The sequence below is a fragment of the Lactuca sativa genome, chromosome 7 (genome assembly GCF_002870075.4).
Source record: "Lactuca sativa cultivar Salinas chromosome 7, Lsat_Salinas_v11, whole genome shotgun sequence".
In the NCBI taxonomy this organism is placed as follows: domain Eukaryota; kingdom Viridiplantae; phylum Streptophyta; class Magnoliopsida; order Asterales; family Asteraceae; genus Lactuca; species Lactuca sativa.
Window position 1 is genome coordinate 54,689,867 of NC_056629.2, and position 16,550 is coordinate 54,706,416.

The following is a 16,550-nucleotide window of genomic DNA, read 5'->3' on the forward strand; positions in this document are numbered from 1 at the left end:
TAAGGACTAAGAAAATAGACTAGTGATTGAAGGGAAACATATGCAAAGACAGGTTTCACTTGTTTTTTAATTTCTTTTGTATGTATTAAATTTTGATAAATAAGTTAGATAATAAAATTGTTTAGTAAATAACTTTTCCAATTATAATATTCTTTGCTTGAAATTTTACTTTCTGAGGGAATTACTTGGGGAGGATTCAATCCTCAAGTGGCTTTTGTGGGCACCACAAATCCACTCCATGTTTCTATTCAAATAACTAAGAGATGGAAGCAAGAGGACTTAAAAAAACAAAGATGGCAAACTCAAGGTCTAGCTCTAATCCACATGTCACATTGGAAGTTAGAGAAGAAAACCCATACCCATACCCATCATATGTTTGTGCTCCCAATTTTGTTACATTTAAACTAAGTGATAGGGATGAGTATGGTATTTGGAAAACACAGATGCTATGCCTGTTAGAGAGTCATAGTGTGTCAGGTTTCATAGATGGAACACTCGTAAGCCCTGATGAAGCCAGTAGTAGTAGTAGTGTTTCCGGGAAAGAGAAAGTGGTTGATCATCAGACTCATCAGAAGATGTGGAGAAGATCAGATGCCCTAGTGAAAGGTTGGGTTCTTGGTTCCCTCTCTAAAGAAACACTTGGGCAGGTTGTGAATCGTCTAAGAGGAAAACTCCATCAAGATGATTTCAGTGCAAAAGATGTTTGGGATGAACTGCAGACTATTTACGCTCCTGCTGTTATTCCAAAACTGCATGTTGTTCAAGGTACAATCCATGTCTTGTTTATTTGGGTTGGTGATTTAGATAATGTAAATCATACCACTACTTATACTGTAAAATATGTCTATAGCTTTTACTGTATAGTCGCTATAAAGTTGAGTCGACCAAACACTTGTTTAAACAAGATACAAAGTACACAAAATGTATAAAAGTGTACATACAAACTAACAAGGTTTTTTTTTCATCATCCTTTAAAATTCCTAATGTTTAGATTAGATTGTGTTGAACACGACTCTTTTATATGGGAAACAACAAGACTTTTATTAAGACACTTAAGGAGAACTTACACTTTGTGAGACTACTACACACTTTGCTTTCTTTGAGGCTTTCTTGGATACTTGGATGTTGGGATGGTTTGGAGCAAATGAGCTCCACACCTATTTATAGGTGTTTCCACCTCCTTATAGGAAGTTTCTAGATCTACATACATTCATGGCTATTCTAGAACTATCTACCATATTCTATATCTATTACAAGCTTTTATATGTTTCTAGAATGTTCTATATTGTCCTAGATAAGTATAGACATTCTTGTGTCTTCCATAGTGTTCTAAAATGTTCCATAGCCTTCCAGGGTCTTCCATCTCGTTCTAGAGTATTCTAGAATCTTCCGACATCTTCAACACTCCTCCATAGTATTCCATAATGTTCTAGAATCTTCCAGATCATTCTAGAACATTCTAACTTCTTCTAGACAATAACATGATTCTATTGGGCTAGTGATGACCTTCAACACTCCCCCTCAGCACTAGCCCCCATTCTCCGTATCATGTTGAGCTGACATCTAAAACCTTCACTTTTTCCTTTACTCAGCCCTTTGGTGAATAATTCCGCTATTTGTTTATCATTCTTGATCTGTCGCATATTGACTTTTTCCTTGAGAACTTTTTCTCTTCCACATGCTTGGTTTTTTCTTAGTTGTTGTAGTCATTGTTTCGTATATTGTTTTCGTAGTTGACAACGACATTCGTGGTTGCATTTTCTTGCAGCATAATATTGTTCCTGACTTGGTTGAACTGTCTTGTGTAGTTTCTTATGCCTCCCTTTGAGAAACTTGTAAGCATGTGAGTTGTCCCTTTTATAAGCCTTGGAAAATTCCCACAATATTAACATGTTATGACGTGATCCCTTATTGATCTGCTCATCTCGTTTAGATGTTGCTCTGTTGAGAAATTCTACTTTGCTCTTACGAATTAATGTGTTTTTCTTCTTTTTCGCCTTATCCAATTTCTCCATCACATGTTCCATTTTTCGTCTAAGATGAGACTTTTTATGCAACTCTAGTGATGTCATGTTATTATTCTCCTTCGGAACATCCATCTTCCAATGAACGTCTTCCTCCTCCAAGGTTGTCATAAACTTTGTCTCGCTCTTCTTGAGACCTTTGTTGAGTTTCATAGTTGATAGCATTCGGGATCCAATCATATTTCTCTTCAAGGGTAAAATGTGAATTATTGAACCCTTAGTGATACGCATGGTATCATCTCTCTTAAATGACCAGGGTCGTACGTTGTCTAGGAAATCCATTCCTAATACCATACGATAGTCATCCATATGCACCACTGTCAAGTCTATGGTGGCTTCCCATTCTGCTATCTTAAGAGGTACTCCATATGCAACACCAATGATAGGCTTGGATAAAGAGTTGACGAATTTCAACCGGCCTGGATTTTTGGTGTATTTGATGCCCAACTTCTTAGCTTCATCTTTAGCAAGGAAATTATGAGATGCACCTGTATCTACCAATGCCTTGGTGTATCCTCCATTTACCCTGGTCTCCAGGAACATTAACCGTCCTCTTTTAGTCTTATTCTCTTCTATAGCAAATAGTGCCTCAGCATCCCATTCATCCTCTACTTCCTTTTTGGAAGTTACTACATTGCTTTCCACAGACTTTTTCTTTGACCAACAATCCTTGAACATGTGGCCCCACTTTCCATAATTGTTGCAGTTGCCTTCGAACCTCTTCCCCTAAGAACTCTTATTGTTGGTCTTTTGAGATCTCCATGGTTGTGAGGTTCCTTGCTGACTCTTCCCTTTGTCAACATTTTTGTATCCTTCTTTAGAAGGTGGCTTGAAATTCCTCCGACTTTTGCTTGTGTAGAGTGCTTCCTCTTCACTCTTTAGCGTGATGCCTCCTATTTGCTTAGCCATAGCTTCTTGGCTGGCCAACAAATTCTCAAACTCTACAAGTGATGGTTGAACGGGCCATCCTTGTACAACAGTAATGAAGCTTCTATATTCTGGCCTCAGTCCATGGATGATGATCCTTTTCATTCGAGCTTCTGCAATGACGGATTGCGGATCTAGTTCAGTAATCTCCCGACATATCGACTTGACCTTGTGGAAATATTGAGCAATCGTCATGTCACGTTGTGAGATTGATAATAGCTCGTTCTCCAAAAGTTGTAGTCTCGTATCATTCTTCTTTGAGAAAAGCGTCACAAACGTGTCCCAAGCTTCTTTCAGGGTGTTCTCATCCCGAATATGCTCCAACATCTCTTCTTCGATTGTCGTCTTCAAGGCAAACATTGTTTTGTCTGCTTTGATTTTCCATTTGTGCAAAGCACCATTAACGTCTTCCTCTGGTGGTGTAGTTTCGCTTCCACCAACGACCTCCCATAGATCTTGTCCTTGTAAGTAGGACTTCATACATGTTTCCCACGTTTTGTAGTTGTTGTTGAGTTTCTTGATTCCTCCGACGACTTGGAGATCGCCCATCGTGTTGGCAGTACCTCGGTAATACCAAACAAGCTAGTTTCGACACTAAACTTGCAGAGTCACAAACTACTCACGATACAACGAGAATCACTCGTTCTCACTATCAAGAAACCTTTCTATGATACCAGATTGTTGAACACGACTCTTTTATATGGGAAACAACAAGACTTTTATTAAGACACTTAAGGAGAACTTACACTTTGTGAGACTACTACACACTTTGCTTTCTTTGAGGCTTTCTTGGATACTTGGATGTTGGGATGGTTTGGAGCAAATGAGCTCCACACCTATTTATAGGTGTTTCCACCTCCTTATAGGAAGTTTCTAGATCTACATACATTCATGGCTATTCTAGAACTATCTACCATATTCTATATCTATTACAAGCTTTTATATGTTTCTAGAATGCTCTATAATGTCCTAGATAAGTATAGACATTCTTGTGTCTTCCATAGTGTTCTAGAATGTTCCATAGCCTTCCAGGATCTTCCATCTCGTTCTAGAGTATTCTAGAATCTTCCGGCATCTTCAACACTCCTCCATAGTATTCCATAATGTTCTAGAATCTTCCAGATCATTCTAGAACATGCTAACTTCTTCTAGACAATAACATGATTCTATTGGGCTAGTGATGACCTTCAACGGATTGGATCACATCAGAGCACATATTTTGTATCTCGTAGTTTTTCTCTTGATAACAAAATTATGCAAATATAGATACACTAGAAGATAAAGACAGAGCATTGGATCTCCGGAGATTGTGCCATTCTACACAACAAGGAGTTTTGCAGTGGGTCGAAGAAATATTGAGGGAGGGAAGGGTTACAGTGATAGACAAAATCACGAATAATGGCAACACTGTGCTTCATGTAGCATTCGGTAGTTCCACGAAGCTGGAATTCCTAGAGAAATTGCTGGAAAAGATACCGGAGAACACACAACTCATGGATCTAAGAAATTCAGATGGAAGCACGTTGCTTCATGTTGCTGCTATTATTGGCAACACAAAAGCTGTTGGCATATTGGTGGCAAGAAACCCAGAGTTGTTGTTCGCCAAAGACAACAAGGATCTGACACCACTAGCCTTGGCTCTTTCTAATATGCACACAGAAACAGCCCGACATCTGCTGCAACACATCAATAATACTAATGATGATATACAGAAGGATGGTCTGTTTTCTGGCACAACTGGTGATGGCCTTCTAGTTACTGCTATTTCCTCCAAAGAATTCCGTAAGTGTCAACTGGACTCAAATTCCATCAGTAAAAAACCTTCCAAGTTAATTGTTACGGCTGACTTTTGAATATATGTATAGACCTTGCAAGAGATATGTTGGAGCATTACAAATCATTGCATAGTTATGCTGTGCTGATGTCTATAGCTCAAAATTTCCCACGCAAAGTCAAAGTATTTGAAAGATATGCAGGTTTGTTGCTTTTCTATCTTAACTGATTTGTATGTTCCTTTACAATTTCAAATTATTTATAATGCTTCTCTACCAAACTTCCTGCAAACCACTTTTTATATTGAAGGGACTGATAAATTACTTGAGAGAGCAGACAGTTTTCCTCCATGGGTTTTGATGTTGATAATCCTCCCATTCGTTTGTGGTAGGTCATGTGTTTTTCTTTTCTTAAACTTTAAAGTTTCTGGTGGCACATTCTATTATAAATTAACCCCATCATTCTAACAAACATTGTATCGCATAATGCAGTGGCTGACTACGTCATTATGCTTTTCCTGAAAATGCTTATGAAGTTAGGTAAGATGATCAACAAGTACCTCACTGAATTACTAGAAACAAAAAAAGAGAAAAAAAGGGCTATTTCTTTATTTGAGATGCTCATTTGGATCTATGTTGCAGTGTTTCCATTCATTAAAGAGAGACTTCGAATTCATTTACATGCTATGTACCTGTTGAGAGAAGTATGTGACTTGATAAAGCAAACAAATCACTCCAGCTCTTACCATCACTATTATACGAATCCGATTCTTGAAGCCACGAGACAAAATGCATACGAGGTTGTAGAAGAAATTGTGAATTTGTTCCCAAATGCAATTTGGAGTACTAACGAAGATGGGCACAACTTTATTCTGTATTCTGCAATAAATCGTTCAGAAAAGGTTTACAACCTACTTTATCAGATGAGCGAACATAAGAATATATATCGGACACTCGAAGACTCTTCGGGGAATAACCTGTTGCATCTAGCTGCAAGATTGGCACCATCCAACAAATTAAATCTTATATCGGGGGCAGCTTTACAGATACAACGAGAACTACAATGGTTTATGGTATGAACCTCGATGATTCAAAATTGACATAGCTGATATTAAAAGACGTGCCATAAGTATTCATCAACCATGTGTAACATACTAACATATTGTAATCTTGTAGGAAGTGGAAAGATTCATTTGTCCTCTAAGCATCATGCAAAAGAACTCTTTCAATGAAACACCACAAACGGTATTTACTAGAGAACACAAGGAGTTGGTGATTGAAGGAGAAAAATGGATGAAGTCCACTGCGGAGTCCTACACGATCACAGCTGCATTAATCATTACCATTGTGTTTGCAGCAGCAATTACAGTGCCTGGAGGAAGCAATCAAGACACCGGGATACCAGTTTTTACCAATAGCACTGCCTTCACAGTATTTGCAATATCAGATGCCATATCATTGTTCGCAGCTGTTACTTCATTGTTAATGTTTTTGTCGATTCTCACTGCACGTTTCGCTGAACAAGACTTTCTCTTAAAGTTGCCTACAAAGTTAATAATTGGTTTGGCTACATTGTTCATCTCAACCACAACAATGATAATAACTTTTGCTGCAACATTGTACCTCGTGTTTGGCAATAGGAACTCAAGATTTCTTATTCCTATAGCTGTGTTGACATGCCTACCCATTACTTCTTTTGTGACCCTGCAGCTCCCTCTCGTCCTAGACTTGATGAGTGCCACATATGGTCGTAGTATTTTTGGTAAGCAAAGTGATGGTTCTTTTTATTAACTCTTTTTGCCCAATTGAAGAATGATAGAAAAATAGAGGTGGAAAGTGGTACAAATAATGTAGTCATTTGACTTGTAATATGACAGTTATTTGATGAATCATGATGGAGAAATATTGATCGGGTGATTAAATATCAGAATAACTATGAGAATTGCTAAATTGCATGTACCATTTACACTTCCCATCACCATACCACTACCACCACATGAATGTACATAAACAAAAAGTATTCACAAGTAGGATCATCTCATAGCTGAAATACTTATTCTATAATTTTCTTAATCTCAATAACAATACTTCCCTAAGGACCAATGATTAGAGGCATGGAGGATTTAAATAACTTCAATTGCGCTGGACGAGCCAGAAAAAAAAAAGATCTACTATAAGTGTTTTATTTTTAAATAATTATATATACATATATAACATAATAACAAAAAATTAGCCACAAAAAGTTTAGGCCCTGTATAGCTGCCACTTTGCCCCTCCCTCCGCACCCCCATGATTAGAGGATGAAATGTGACACACATGTTTGGTTATATGTGGTTTTGCATCCTTCATCTCAATTAATTTGTAGGTTACAACCCGTGGGAACCACGGGTAATATATTTTAAATTTTTTATTAAATTAATAAGATTTATGATTTTTTAAAATTTTGGATAATTTGTCTCTAACTTTATAATTGTTAATTTAAATTAATTATGCAAATTTTTTTGAACAATGTTCGTAAAAAAACTTATTCGTTATTGCATACCTACACACAAAGTTTAATAAAAAAAATATATTAATTGTAATTATGTCATTTGATTCTATCATATAAATATGACCGAATAGAAAATTTGAGAATCAAATAAAAAATTTGTCTATAATATCGTAAATCTTATCATTCCTAATTTAAATTCAAATTTCTTACCCTACTTCTTATATGGTTCATGTATTAATATTCAGAGAAAACGGTCTGGGTATAGGAAATGGAATAAAAAGATGTTTCTACAAGAAGCATAAACAGAAAGAGGGTGCAATGGAATTCATCAATTAAAGAATATGATCATTCCATTTAGCTATGTGATTAGCACAATTAACCAAGTTGGATAAAATATGGCATGGAATCAAAGAAGGAAATAGACTATACACCTGATTATTTTAATTGAGAGGTATTACTTTTTTCTATACCATGTATATATTTATCAGGTGGATTGCTAATTTATACACATATGAAGCACTAAAGATTTATTCACACAAGCAAATAATCAAACACATGGCATGCAAAAAGATACTCATCCTACCAAACATCAAAATAGAAACACTAACTGATACTAAATTTGCACAAATATCTATATTCATAGATTCTGAAACCACAACCACATATATACTATCAAGTTTCACTTAAAAATGCTATCTTGATTCATATAGTACCCCACACCACAAAAAAAGACATAAAATAGACAAATGAAGTTGATATCACTCTACACACTAAAAAAACATAAGAACAAAGAAAAGATAAAAAAATATATATATACCTTTAAATAAATAACTTATAGCTATGTGATCGGATTATTGATTTTGCCACAAACTCACCCACACATACATAATTAGGTCAAACAGAAAATACCAAATGAAGACTGATGACTCATGAATCGAAAATGGGAGTAATGAATTGGCAACAGAATAGTCTTGAAATCGATGGTGTTGGAGTTGTATTTACAATCCCATAAAAGATCCCATAACAATACAACACCAGATGGGGAAAAGAGGGAATCTTTCACAAAGACTGAAGCTCACCTGGATTTGCTCAACTTAATTTCTGTGGATGTGGTGACTATGTGCTTCTAAAAAGACATAGCAAAGAAGAGAAAGAATGAGAGGCGAGTTGTGTTTATTGATACTTTCAAATGCAAAATTGAGAATTGGCAATAGAAATGATTACCTTTATCAACTGCTAGAATTTTGCTAATCAACCCAAAAATCTTGATATTGAGCCGTGGATTTCTCGATTTGAAATTACCGGAAGGATTATGCATTGAATAAGGGTGGAGGGTATAAAAGTAATTTAACTTTTACTAAGATTGCATCTAAGAATTGCCACATGGCAAAAGGACTTTTTTTTTTTTTTATTATAATAGGGATTTGTATGACAACCCATTTTTTAAAAGTATGATTCTATTTTTTGTCGAAAGAAAATACATAAAATTATTGTATTAAATATTAATGTTTAAAACAACATTGCTATTTCTTGGTTAAGATTTAAAAATACTTTGCTATTTCTTGCAAATGATGTGCATGTGCTCATAAAAATATGGTGTACCCTAGAATTTAGAACATACACAAAAAGGTTTTGAATAGGATTTATTGGAAATCAATAGATTACAAAGACCTTTTTTGCTTTTGTGAGACCCAAATGCTCTCCAAGAGATTGACTCTCTAATTGAATAAGTTCCAAGATAATGACAGACTCACCCTAAATCGCTCCAGAGGCCACGAGTTCCGTTCTGATCACTACAAAAGCGTGCCAAATTGCTATCGGTACGAGAATCGGATCGGTACCTAATAAACGTCCAATTAGGGGCCGATTGGTACAATCTGTATATGGGGTCGTTAATTTTGTGTTCGGATTGCAATTTGATACACGATAACACTGAACTTGTAATTGAAGGCAGTGGCGAATCTAGAACCAAAATTAAAGTGGTTCCTTATATTAATAAAACGGAAAAAAGTATGAAAATATAAGTCTTTTGGCAAAAATAAGGTAGTTCCTTTTATTTTTTTTGTATATAATTGTTGTATTAAAAAAGAAAAAAGGTAGGTCCTAGGACCTACCTTAGCAATGGGTAGCTACGCCCCTGATTGGAGGGAATATATCGACCCTTGGAAAGAGGCCATTTCGACCTCGATTTCTATTCCGTCTTAGACATATCAATAACATGTACCTATATACCACACATATACATGCCGAATTTCATCAATCATCATCCAATTTCTGTTCATCTGTTCTACTCTTTTTCAATTTGTGTTCTGTTTTTCTTTTATTTTATGTTTCTGTTTTGAACTTTCGATTACTAAGTGGTGTTCCTGTTTCTGTTTTGGTCATCAAGAACTTTTCTGGTTGGGAGTTTTGATAATTTATGTTGTTTATAATTTTGTTTCTGTTTTGTAATCAACTGAAAGTTCCTGTAATCCTATTTTTAAATCAAGCAATCAACTCCAAGGTTACTGTTTGGCTGGCAATATCTTTATTCCATTCCATCCATGATGGAATGAGTGATTGCATTACATGATTTTGTTTCCTATGTCGTAACTAAAAGTTCCTGATTAATTTTTTCTTTTTTAAATGCATAGGAGTCGTGAGTGTGATGGAAATAAAGTTCTTGTTTCCCAACAGGTACATTTTGAACAGAAATTTTAAACCAACTTTTAAACACTAAGCAAGAAAAGCCGGCAACTTGGATGTTTAAAACTGTGTTCCTATTTCATGCTTATTGTTTTAAGGGTACATTGCTATTTCTTAATTATTGTTTTAAAGTTGGTTTAAAATTCAAAAAATAGCTGTTGGGGCTAGAATAGATAGGAAAAATTACATGTGTCTTTTTACAGGACAGAAAATAATTCAGGGGTTTTTACGAATATAACAGAGTCAAATTTTTTTCATCGATGCAGGTCCTAATCTTCTTGAAGTATATTACTACTACATATATGATCAAATATGTACTCACTACTCCACAATAAATTAAATTTGAGTCAACCAAATTAAGATTTTATTCTTTGCTTGAAACTTTTATTATATGTGGGGATTACTTCTTTTAGAACAATGCCGGAATCACTTGGGGAGGATGCAAATCAGCTACATCTTTCTTTTAAGATATGTAAGATGGTAGGAATATTGACAGAAAAAAAAAAGTTAATAGTTAGTATTTATACCAGCAGGCAAGTACTGATGCTGTATCTACACCAGGCTAGTAGTTTGCAATGATGACTCTATTGGAATACCAGATAATGAAATAAAAGGATATCAAGTTGGTATAAATTAAATTTAATGGTACTCCATATACAATTAAAGTTTATTCTTAAATAAAAAACACATCAGAACTACTATCCATGGAGGGAGAGTGATAAGTCTAATTGCAAGAAATTAGTGCTTCTCTCCTAAATATTATAAAACTTAAAATCACTAACACAAAACTTATATTGGCACTACAGATTCATCCAAAAAGTTTTGTTGCTGAAACTCTTTGTATGTATAGTTTGGTTATCAATTTTTTTTTTCTCTAAGAGAGGACTTATTCCTATCAGTCTTTAGCCACAGGTTAATACTGAAATGGTTCTTATATATAGTTTGGTGTATGAGAGTTAATGACTGGCCAACATTACATTAAAAATATAATTTCTCTTATACCCTGTTCCCGAGTTCAACTTAACAAGGGAAAAGCAAGGAAATGGGTGGAAATGAGGAGATAGTAAAAGAAATTAGTGTTCCTGAGTTTCAATAAATGAAAGAAGTGGAGGGAAATGGAAATATCACTTTCCCTCCAAACTTTCCTTCCGATTTTGAAGGATTTTGAAAGAAATTGGTGTTCCACTGCTCTCCAACTAGAGAACACAAAAGAAAACTTTCTGTTCTTTTCTTTTCTCTTCTTTTCTCTCCTTACTTTCTTTTGTCTTTTTTTTTTCTTTGCTTAAACTCAGGAACTAGGCATTAAGTAGACGAAAATGTATCTAAATTTTATTATATCTAAAATGAACTAGTTCTTTTCGGTTGATCTATATGTTCCTTATTCTATAAAGAGTTGTTGTTATGATTCCCTTTGCCTATGAATGTATGAAGGACTAAGAAGACAAACCGGTGATGAAAATGGAACGGAAGCATATGCAAAGACGGGTTTCACTTGTTCTTTATTTTTCTTTTGTAATAAATAAGTAACCTTCATGGTACTTGTATTATATTTTAATAAATAATTTTAATAGTAAAATCGTTTAGTAAATAACTTTTGCAATTATAATATTCTTTGCTTGAAAGTTTATTATATGTGGGAATTACTTGATGATGATTCAAAGCACCATAATCCACTCCATGTTTCTATATAAATATCTAAGTGATGGAAGCAGGAGAACCGAAGAAAGGAAAACAAAAAAAAAATACAAAGATGGAAAACTCGAGCTATAGTTCTAATCCACATGTCACCCTAGAAGTTGGAGAAGAATGCCCATACCCATACCCATACCCATGGCATGTTTACACCCCCAGTTTTGTTAGCTTGAAGCTGAGTGGTAAAGATGAGTATATTATGTGGAAAAAACAGATGCTATGTCTATTAGAGAGTCATGATATGTTTGGTTTCATTGATGGGACACTCATAAGCCCTGATGAAGCCCGTAGTAGTAGTAGTGTTTCAGGGAAGGGGAAAGTGGGTGATCGTCAGACATATCACAAGCTGTGGAAAAGATCTGATGCCCTTGTGAAGGGTTGGATTCTTGGTTCTCTCTCTAAAGAAACACTCAGGTACGTTGTCAATTGTCTTGCAGGAAAACGCCATCAAGATGATTTCAGTGCAAAAGATGTTTGGGATGAACTGCAGACTATGTATGCTCCTCATGTACTTCCAGAAGTGCGACATGTTAACGTTGTTGAAGGTACAATCTATCTCTTGCTAATCTATCATTTATTTACCAAAGGGCCTTTGGCCTAGCGGCATCAGGAGTTAACGAATAGGTGCCCCTCAGCAAAAGGTTGAGGGTTCAAGTCTCGTTGTGGACGAAATTTGTAGATTTAGGAGTAGAGTAGTGTTTCCGTGTGTAACCTGTTTTAAAAAAATCTATCATTTATTTGGGTTGGTGATCATTTAGATAAACGAAAGCATACAACTACTTATACAGTAAACTTGGTATATATAGATTTAATTGTATATAATCACTAAAAAGTTGAGTGGCCCACGTGCTTGATTACACAAATTGACAAGGTAAAACGGATACAATGTATACTAATGGATAAAAATGTACAAAAAAACAAGGTTAAGGTTTTTTTTATTTTATTTTATTTTATTTTATTTTATTTTTTTCCATCCTCCTTTAAAATCCCTAGTTTTTAGATCAGATCACATCAGAGCAGATATTTTGTATGTTGTAGTTTATTTTACCTTCATAACGAAATTGGGCAAATATAGATACACTACAAGATCAAGACAGAGCAGACGATATCAAGAGATTGTACGAATATACTGAAGTAGGATATTGGTATGGGGTCGAAGATATATTGAGTGAGGGAAGGGTTACAGTGGTAGACAAAATCACCAATAAAGGCAACACCACGCTCCATGTAGCAGTAGGTACTTCCCAGAAGCTGGAATTCCTAGAGAAATTGTTGGCATGGATACCTGAGAACACAAAACTCATGGATCTAATGAATTCAGATGGAAGCACGCTGCTTCATGTTGCTGCTATTATTGGCAACACTGAAGCTGCTGACATCTTGGTGACAAGAAACCATGAGTTGTTGTTAGCCAAAGACAACAAGGGTCAGACTCCACTAGACTTGGCTTTTTCTCATATGCATACAGAGACAGCCCGACAACTGCTGCAACACATCAAGACTGATATACAGAAGGATGCTCTGTTTTCTGGCACAACAGGGGATGAGCTTCTCGGGACTGTTATTTCTTCTAAAGATTTTTGTAAGTGTCTATTGGATTCAAATTCTACTAGTAAAAAAATAACCACATTATTCATACCGAAAACTTTTGATTATACGTAGGCTTGGCAGCTGATCTAATACGGCATTATAGAAACTTGCATGGTAATACGGCGCTTATGGCAATAGCTGAAAATTTCCCATGTGAACTCAGCGTATTGGCAAAATATATAGGTTAGTTGATTTTGATCTTGATTCTGCACGTTTCCTTACCTTGTCAATAAATTATAATACCTCTTTAATCAACTTCCTGCCTATCACGATACAACTTTTATGTAGTTGGGGCTGATGAGATACGTGATAGACTAAGGCTCTTCGTTGTAAGAACCACTATGGATTGGATTGCCAGATGTCTTCCATCATTGGTTCCATGGGTGAATCCAATGTTCAAGGCATTCTTCTATGGTAGGTTGTGAGTTGATATTATGTTCAGCTTCTAACGTATTGTTTGCACATTCCATAATCCCAGTATTCTAACAATGTATCTAGTAATGCAGTAATTTGCTGGAGTGATATGCTATTCCGGACAATCCTTTACATGTTAGGTAAGATGAATCACTAATTACCATCATTGTATAATATAAATTACACATGAAAAAGAGGTATTATTACTTTATTTGAGATAATCGGTTGGGTCTATGTTGCAGTTTCGCCATTCATTAACAAGAGTGTTAAAAATAATGAGGATGCTATAAAACTGTTGAACTATGTATGCGATTTGATAGTGGATTCAAATCACAGCTCCTCTTACCATCACTACTACACAAAGCCAATTCTTGAAGCCACAAGACTAAATGCACACCAAGTTGTACATATAATTTGGTTTCATTTCCCAAATGCAACTCTGAGTGCCAATGAAGATGGTCACAACATTTTTCAATATGCTGTGATACATCGCTCAGAAAAGGTTTACAATTTCCTATACCAAATGACGGGTCATAGGAAGAATATATATCGGACAATCAAAGACTTTTGTGGTAATAACCTCTTGCATTTGGCTGCAAGATTGGCACCCACAGACAAATTGAATCGTATATCTGGTGCAGCCTTACAAATACAACGTGAACTACAATGGTTTAAGGTAGAAATTTCCATAAAATCGGCACAGCGTACAGATTTTTTAAAAACTACATTTATTAAGCATGGTTGACATATCTTAATCTTGTAGGAAGTTGAAGGATTTGTATATCAGTTAAGCATCACTCAAAAGAACTCTAGTGGTGAAACGCCACAAATGGTATTTACTAGAGAACACAAGGACTTGGTTATTGACGGAGAAAAATGGATGAAGTCCACTGCGGGGTCCTACACAATTACGGCTGCATTAATCATCACCGTTGTGTTTGCGGGAGCTATTACAGTGCCGGGAGGAAGCGATCAAAATGCGGGCATACCAATTTTTACCAATAGCACCGCCTTCAAAATATTTGCAATATCAGATGCCATATCGTTATTTGCAGCTGTTACCTCATTGTTAATGTTTTTGTCGATTCTCACTGCACGTTTCGCTGAACAAGACATTCTCTACAAGTTGCCTACAAAGTTGATAATTGGTTTGGCCACATTGTTCATCTCAACCACAGCCATGATAGTAGCTTTTTCTGCAACGTTATACCTTGTATTTGGGCAAAGCAACTCACGAATTCTTATTCCAATAGCTGTGTTGACATGCCTACCAATCACTTCTTTTGTGACCTTGCAGTTCCCTCTCGTCTTAGACTTGATAAGTGCCACATATGGTAGTAGTATTTTTGGTAAGAAAAGATATTATCGCTTTATTTTACTCGAATGATGGACCAAATAGAAGTGCAAACTGAGAAAATATGTAATTCAGTTTGAACTAGATATGGGTTGGTCCTTAGGTTGTAATTATTGGGACATTTACTATTTATGAAAACTAGCAAGTTAGTATATTAATATGGTGGTTAGATTAGTGGAGCAGGTTGATTTACCTAAGTCTGTTACGTGTATGTTAGCGTAATATGTACAGGTAGTATAAATACTCTTCTAATAGATTAGTTTGGTAATGAGAAAGTATCTTGCATTCCTATTCAATTTTTTTCATTTTTTCAATATGGTATCAGAGTGAATATTCTGCGTTTGTAATTCGTTCTTTTGATTTTGATTTGTTCATATCAAAATTACTTCTATTCTCACTCTATTTTGTCACATCTGGCATTCTAGCTAGGAAATTATGTTCTCATCAACTCTGGTAATACTTGTAATACTTGTAATCTAAGTGAATATCATGTTCAATGCTTAATCAAAACCATTCACTTGAATCAAAACTCAATCATGAAGCCCTAAACATAATTCAATGCACTATATTCACTCTACCTTGGGTTGTAACCCTAAATATCCCAGTTCAAATTCATTATGGACTAGGATCCTCTTATTGAGCCTTTTGAGCCAATAAACTTTCAATTTGTCTATTTTGGACCCAAGGAACCCTAATTTGGGTTCTAATTGGACTAAATTCATGAAACTATAATATTTTGGACCATTTGGGCCTAGAATGATTCATTCTATCTCCATTGGGCCATGATGGGCCGTAAACTACATCCTTGGGCTTCTTTGGGCCGTGAATCCTCATAAAGGGCCCAATGGGCCGAAAAATCTTTATTTGGGCCTCATGAATTAGAAATAAGTCAAAGAGGGCCCAAAATTCTTCCCATTCCTTTTCTCCTAGCCCATTCTCGGCCCACACTCATATATGTATACATATGAATTATAAAAAAAAAACAAGGAAGAAATCTAGCAAAACTTGTATTGTTTGGAGGTAACCTAGGAAAGAACTCTTAAACCACCATGTAATAACCACAAATCAACTCACCCTCTCTCTTTCTTCTTGCCTTCGGCCGAAGAACACACATACACATTCTCACTTTCAAACTCTCCAAAAACTCTCTCAAGCAATCCCCTCATCTCCTAAAATTTTTTCATGATTTGGTGGGTGTTTTCAAGAGTTTTCATTAAGATCTTCACACTCTTGGTAAGTTATCATCTCATACAAGTTGCTACCTTCCATTTTAATGCTAAACACTCTTCCTTACATAACTTCATCTCATGTTCTAACTCCCTAGAACCACCTAAGTTCGAAATCTTCTTCCAAGGAAGCACTCAAGGCCGAAAACCACCTCATCTCCTCTCAAATCTTCATCAAAACCGAATCCAAAACTCAAGGTGAGTTCATACCCCTATTTTTGATTTTTACTTGGTTTTGCGGGAGAATATGCATGACTATGTGTGTTTTCATGAATTATTTGGTGATTATGTGTTGTTTACTTCATAAATCTAAAAATATGTTAAGAACATGATGTTTATTTTATCACTTGGATCTTCATAAAAATCTTGAGAATA

The 16,550-nt window shown here is 35.5% G+C and overlaps 2 protein-coding genes across 2 annotated transcripts; both read left to right on the forward strand.

The window, feature by feature from the left end:
* The first annotated feature begins 301 nt into the window (after positions 1–301).
* Positions 302–6,630, forward strand: LOC111883930 (uncharacterized). The gene is made up of 7 exons (XM_023880263.3): positions 302–765; positions 4,218–4,733; positions 4,817–4,927; positions 5,034–5,111; positions 5,216–5,263; positions 5,366–5,796; positions 5,900–6,630. The coding sequence occupies exons 1-7, from the start codon at positions 444–446 to the stop codon at positions 6,512–6,514; spliced, it is 2,121 nt and encodes a 706-aa protein (XP_023736031.2). The 5' UTR covers positions 302–443; the 3' UTR covers positions 6,515–6,630.
* Positions 6,631–11,608: 4,978 nt separating this feature from the next.
* LOC111883796 (uncharacterized) lies at positions 11,609–15,107 on the forward strand. The gene is made up of 7 exons (XM_023880116.3): positions 11,609–12,136; positions 12,667–13,173; positions 13,254–13,364; positions 13,470–13,595; positions 13,688–13,735; positions 13,838–14,271; positions 14,359–15,107. Exons 1-7 carry the CDS (start codon positions 11,650–11,652, stop codon positions 14,980–14,982), a joined length of 2,337 nt encoding a protein of 778 aa, XP_023735884.1. The 5' UTR covers positions 11,609–11,649; the 3' UTR covers positions 14,983–15,107.
* Positions 15,108–16,550: the final 1,443 nt, after the last annotated feature.

Excerpts from the sequence above, each read along its gene's own strand:
- LOC111883930 (XM_023880263.3), top strand. The coding sequence starts at position 444 with ATGCTATGCCTGTTAGAGAGTCATAGTGTGTCAGGTTTCATAGATGGA. Across the intron at positions 5,264-5,365 it reads GAAAATGCTTATGAAGTTAG|TGTTTCCATTCATTAAAGAG; the intron begins GTAAGATGATCA and ends TCTATGTTGCAG. Across the intron at positions 5,797-5,899 it reads GAGAACTACAATGGTTTATG|GAAGTGGAAAGATTCATTTG; the intron begins GTATGAACCTCG and ends GTAATCTTGTAG.
- LOC111883796 (XM_023880116.3), top strand. The coding sequence starts at position 11,650 with ATGGAAAACTCGAGCTATAGTTCTAATCCACATGTCACCCTAGAAGTT. Across the intron at positions 13,174-13,253 it reads TATTTCTTCTAAAGATTTTT|GCTTGGCAGCTGATCTAATA; the intron begins GTAAGTGTCTAT and ends GATTATACGTAG. Across the intron at positions 13,736-13,837 it reads GACAATCCTTTACATGTTAG|TTTCGCCATTCATTAACAAG; the intron begins GTAAGATGAATC and ends TCTATGTTGCAG.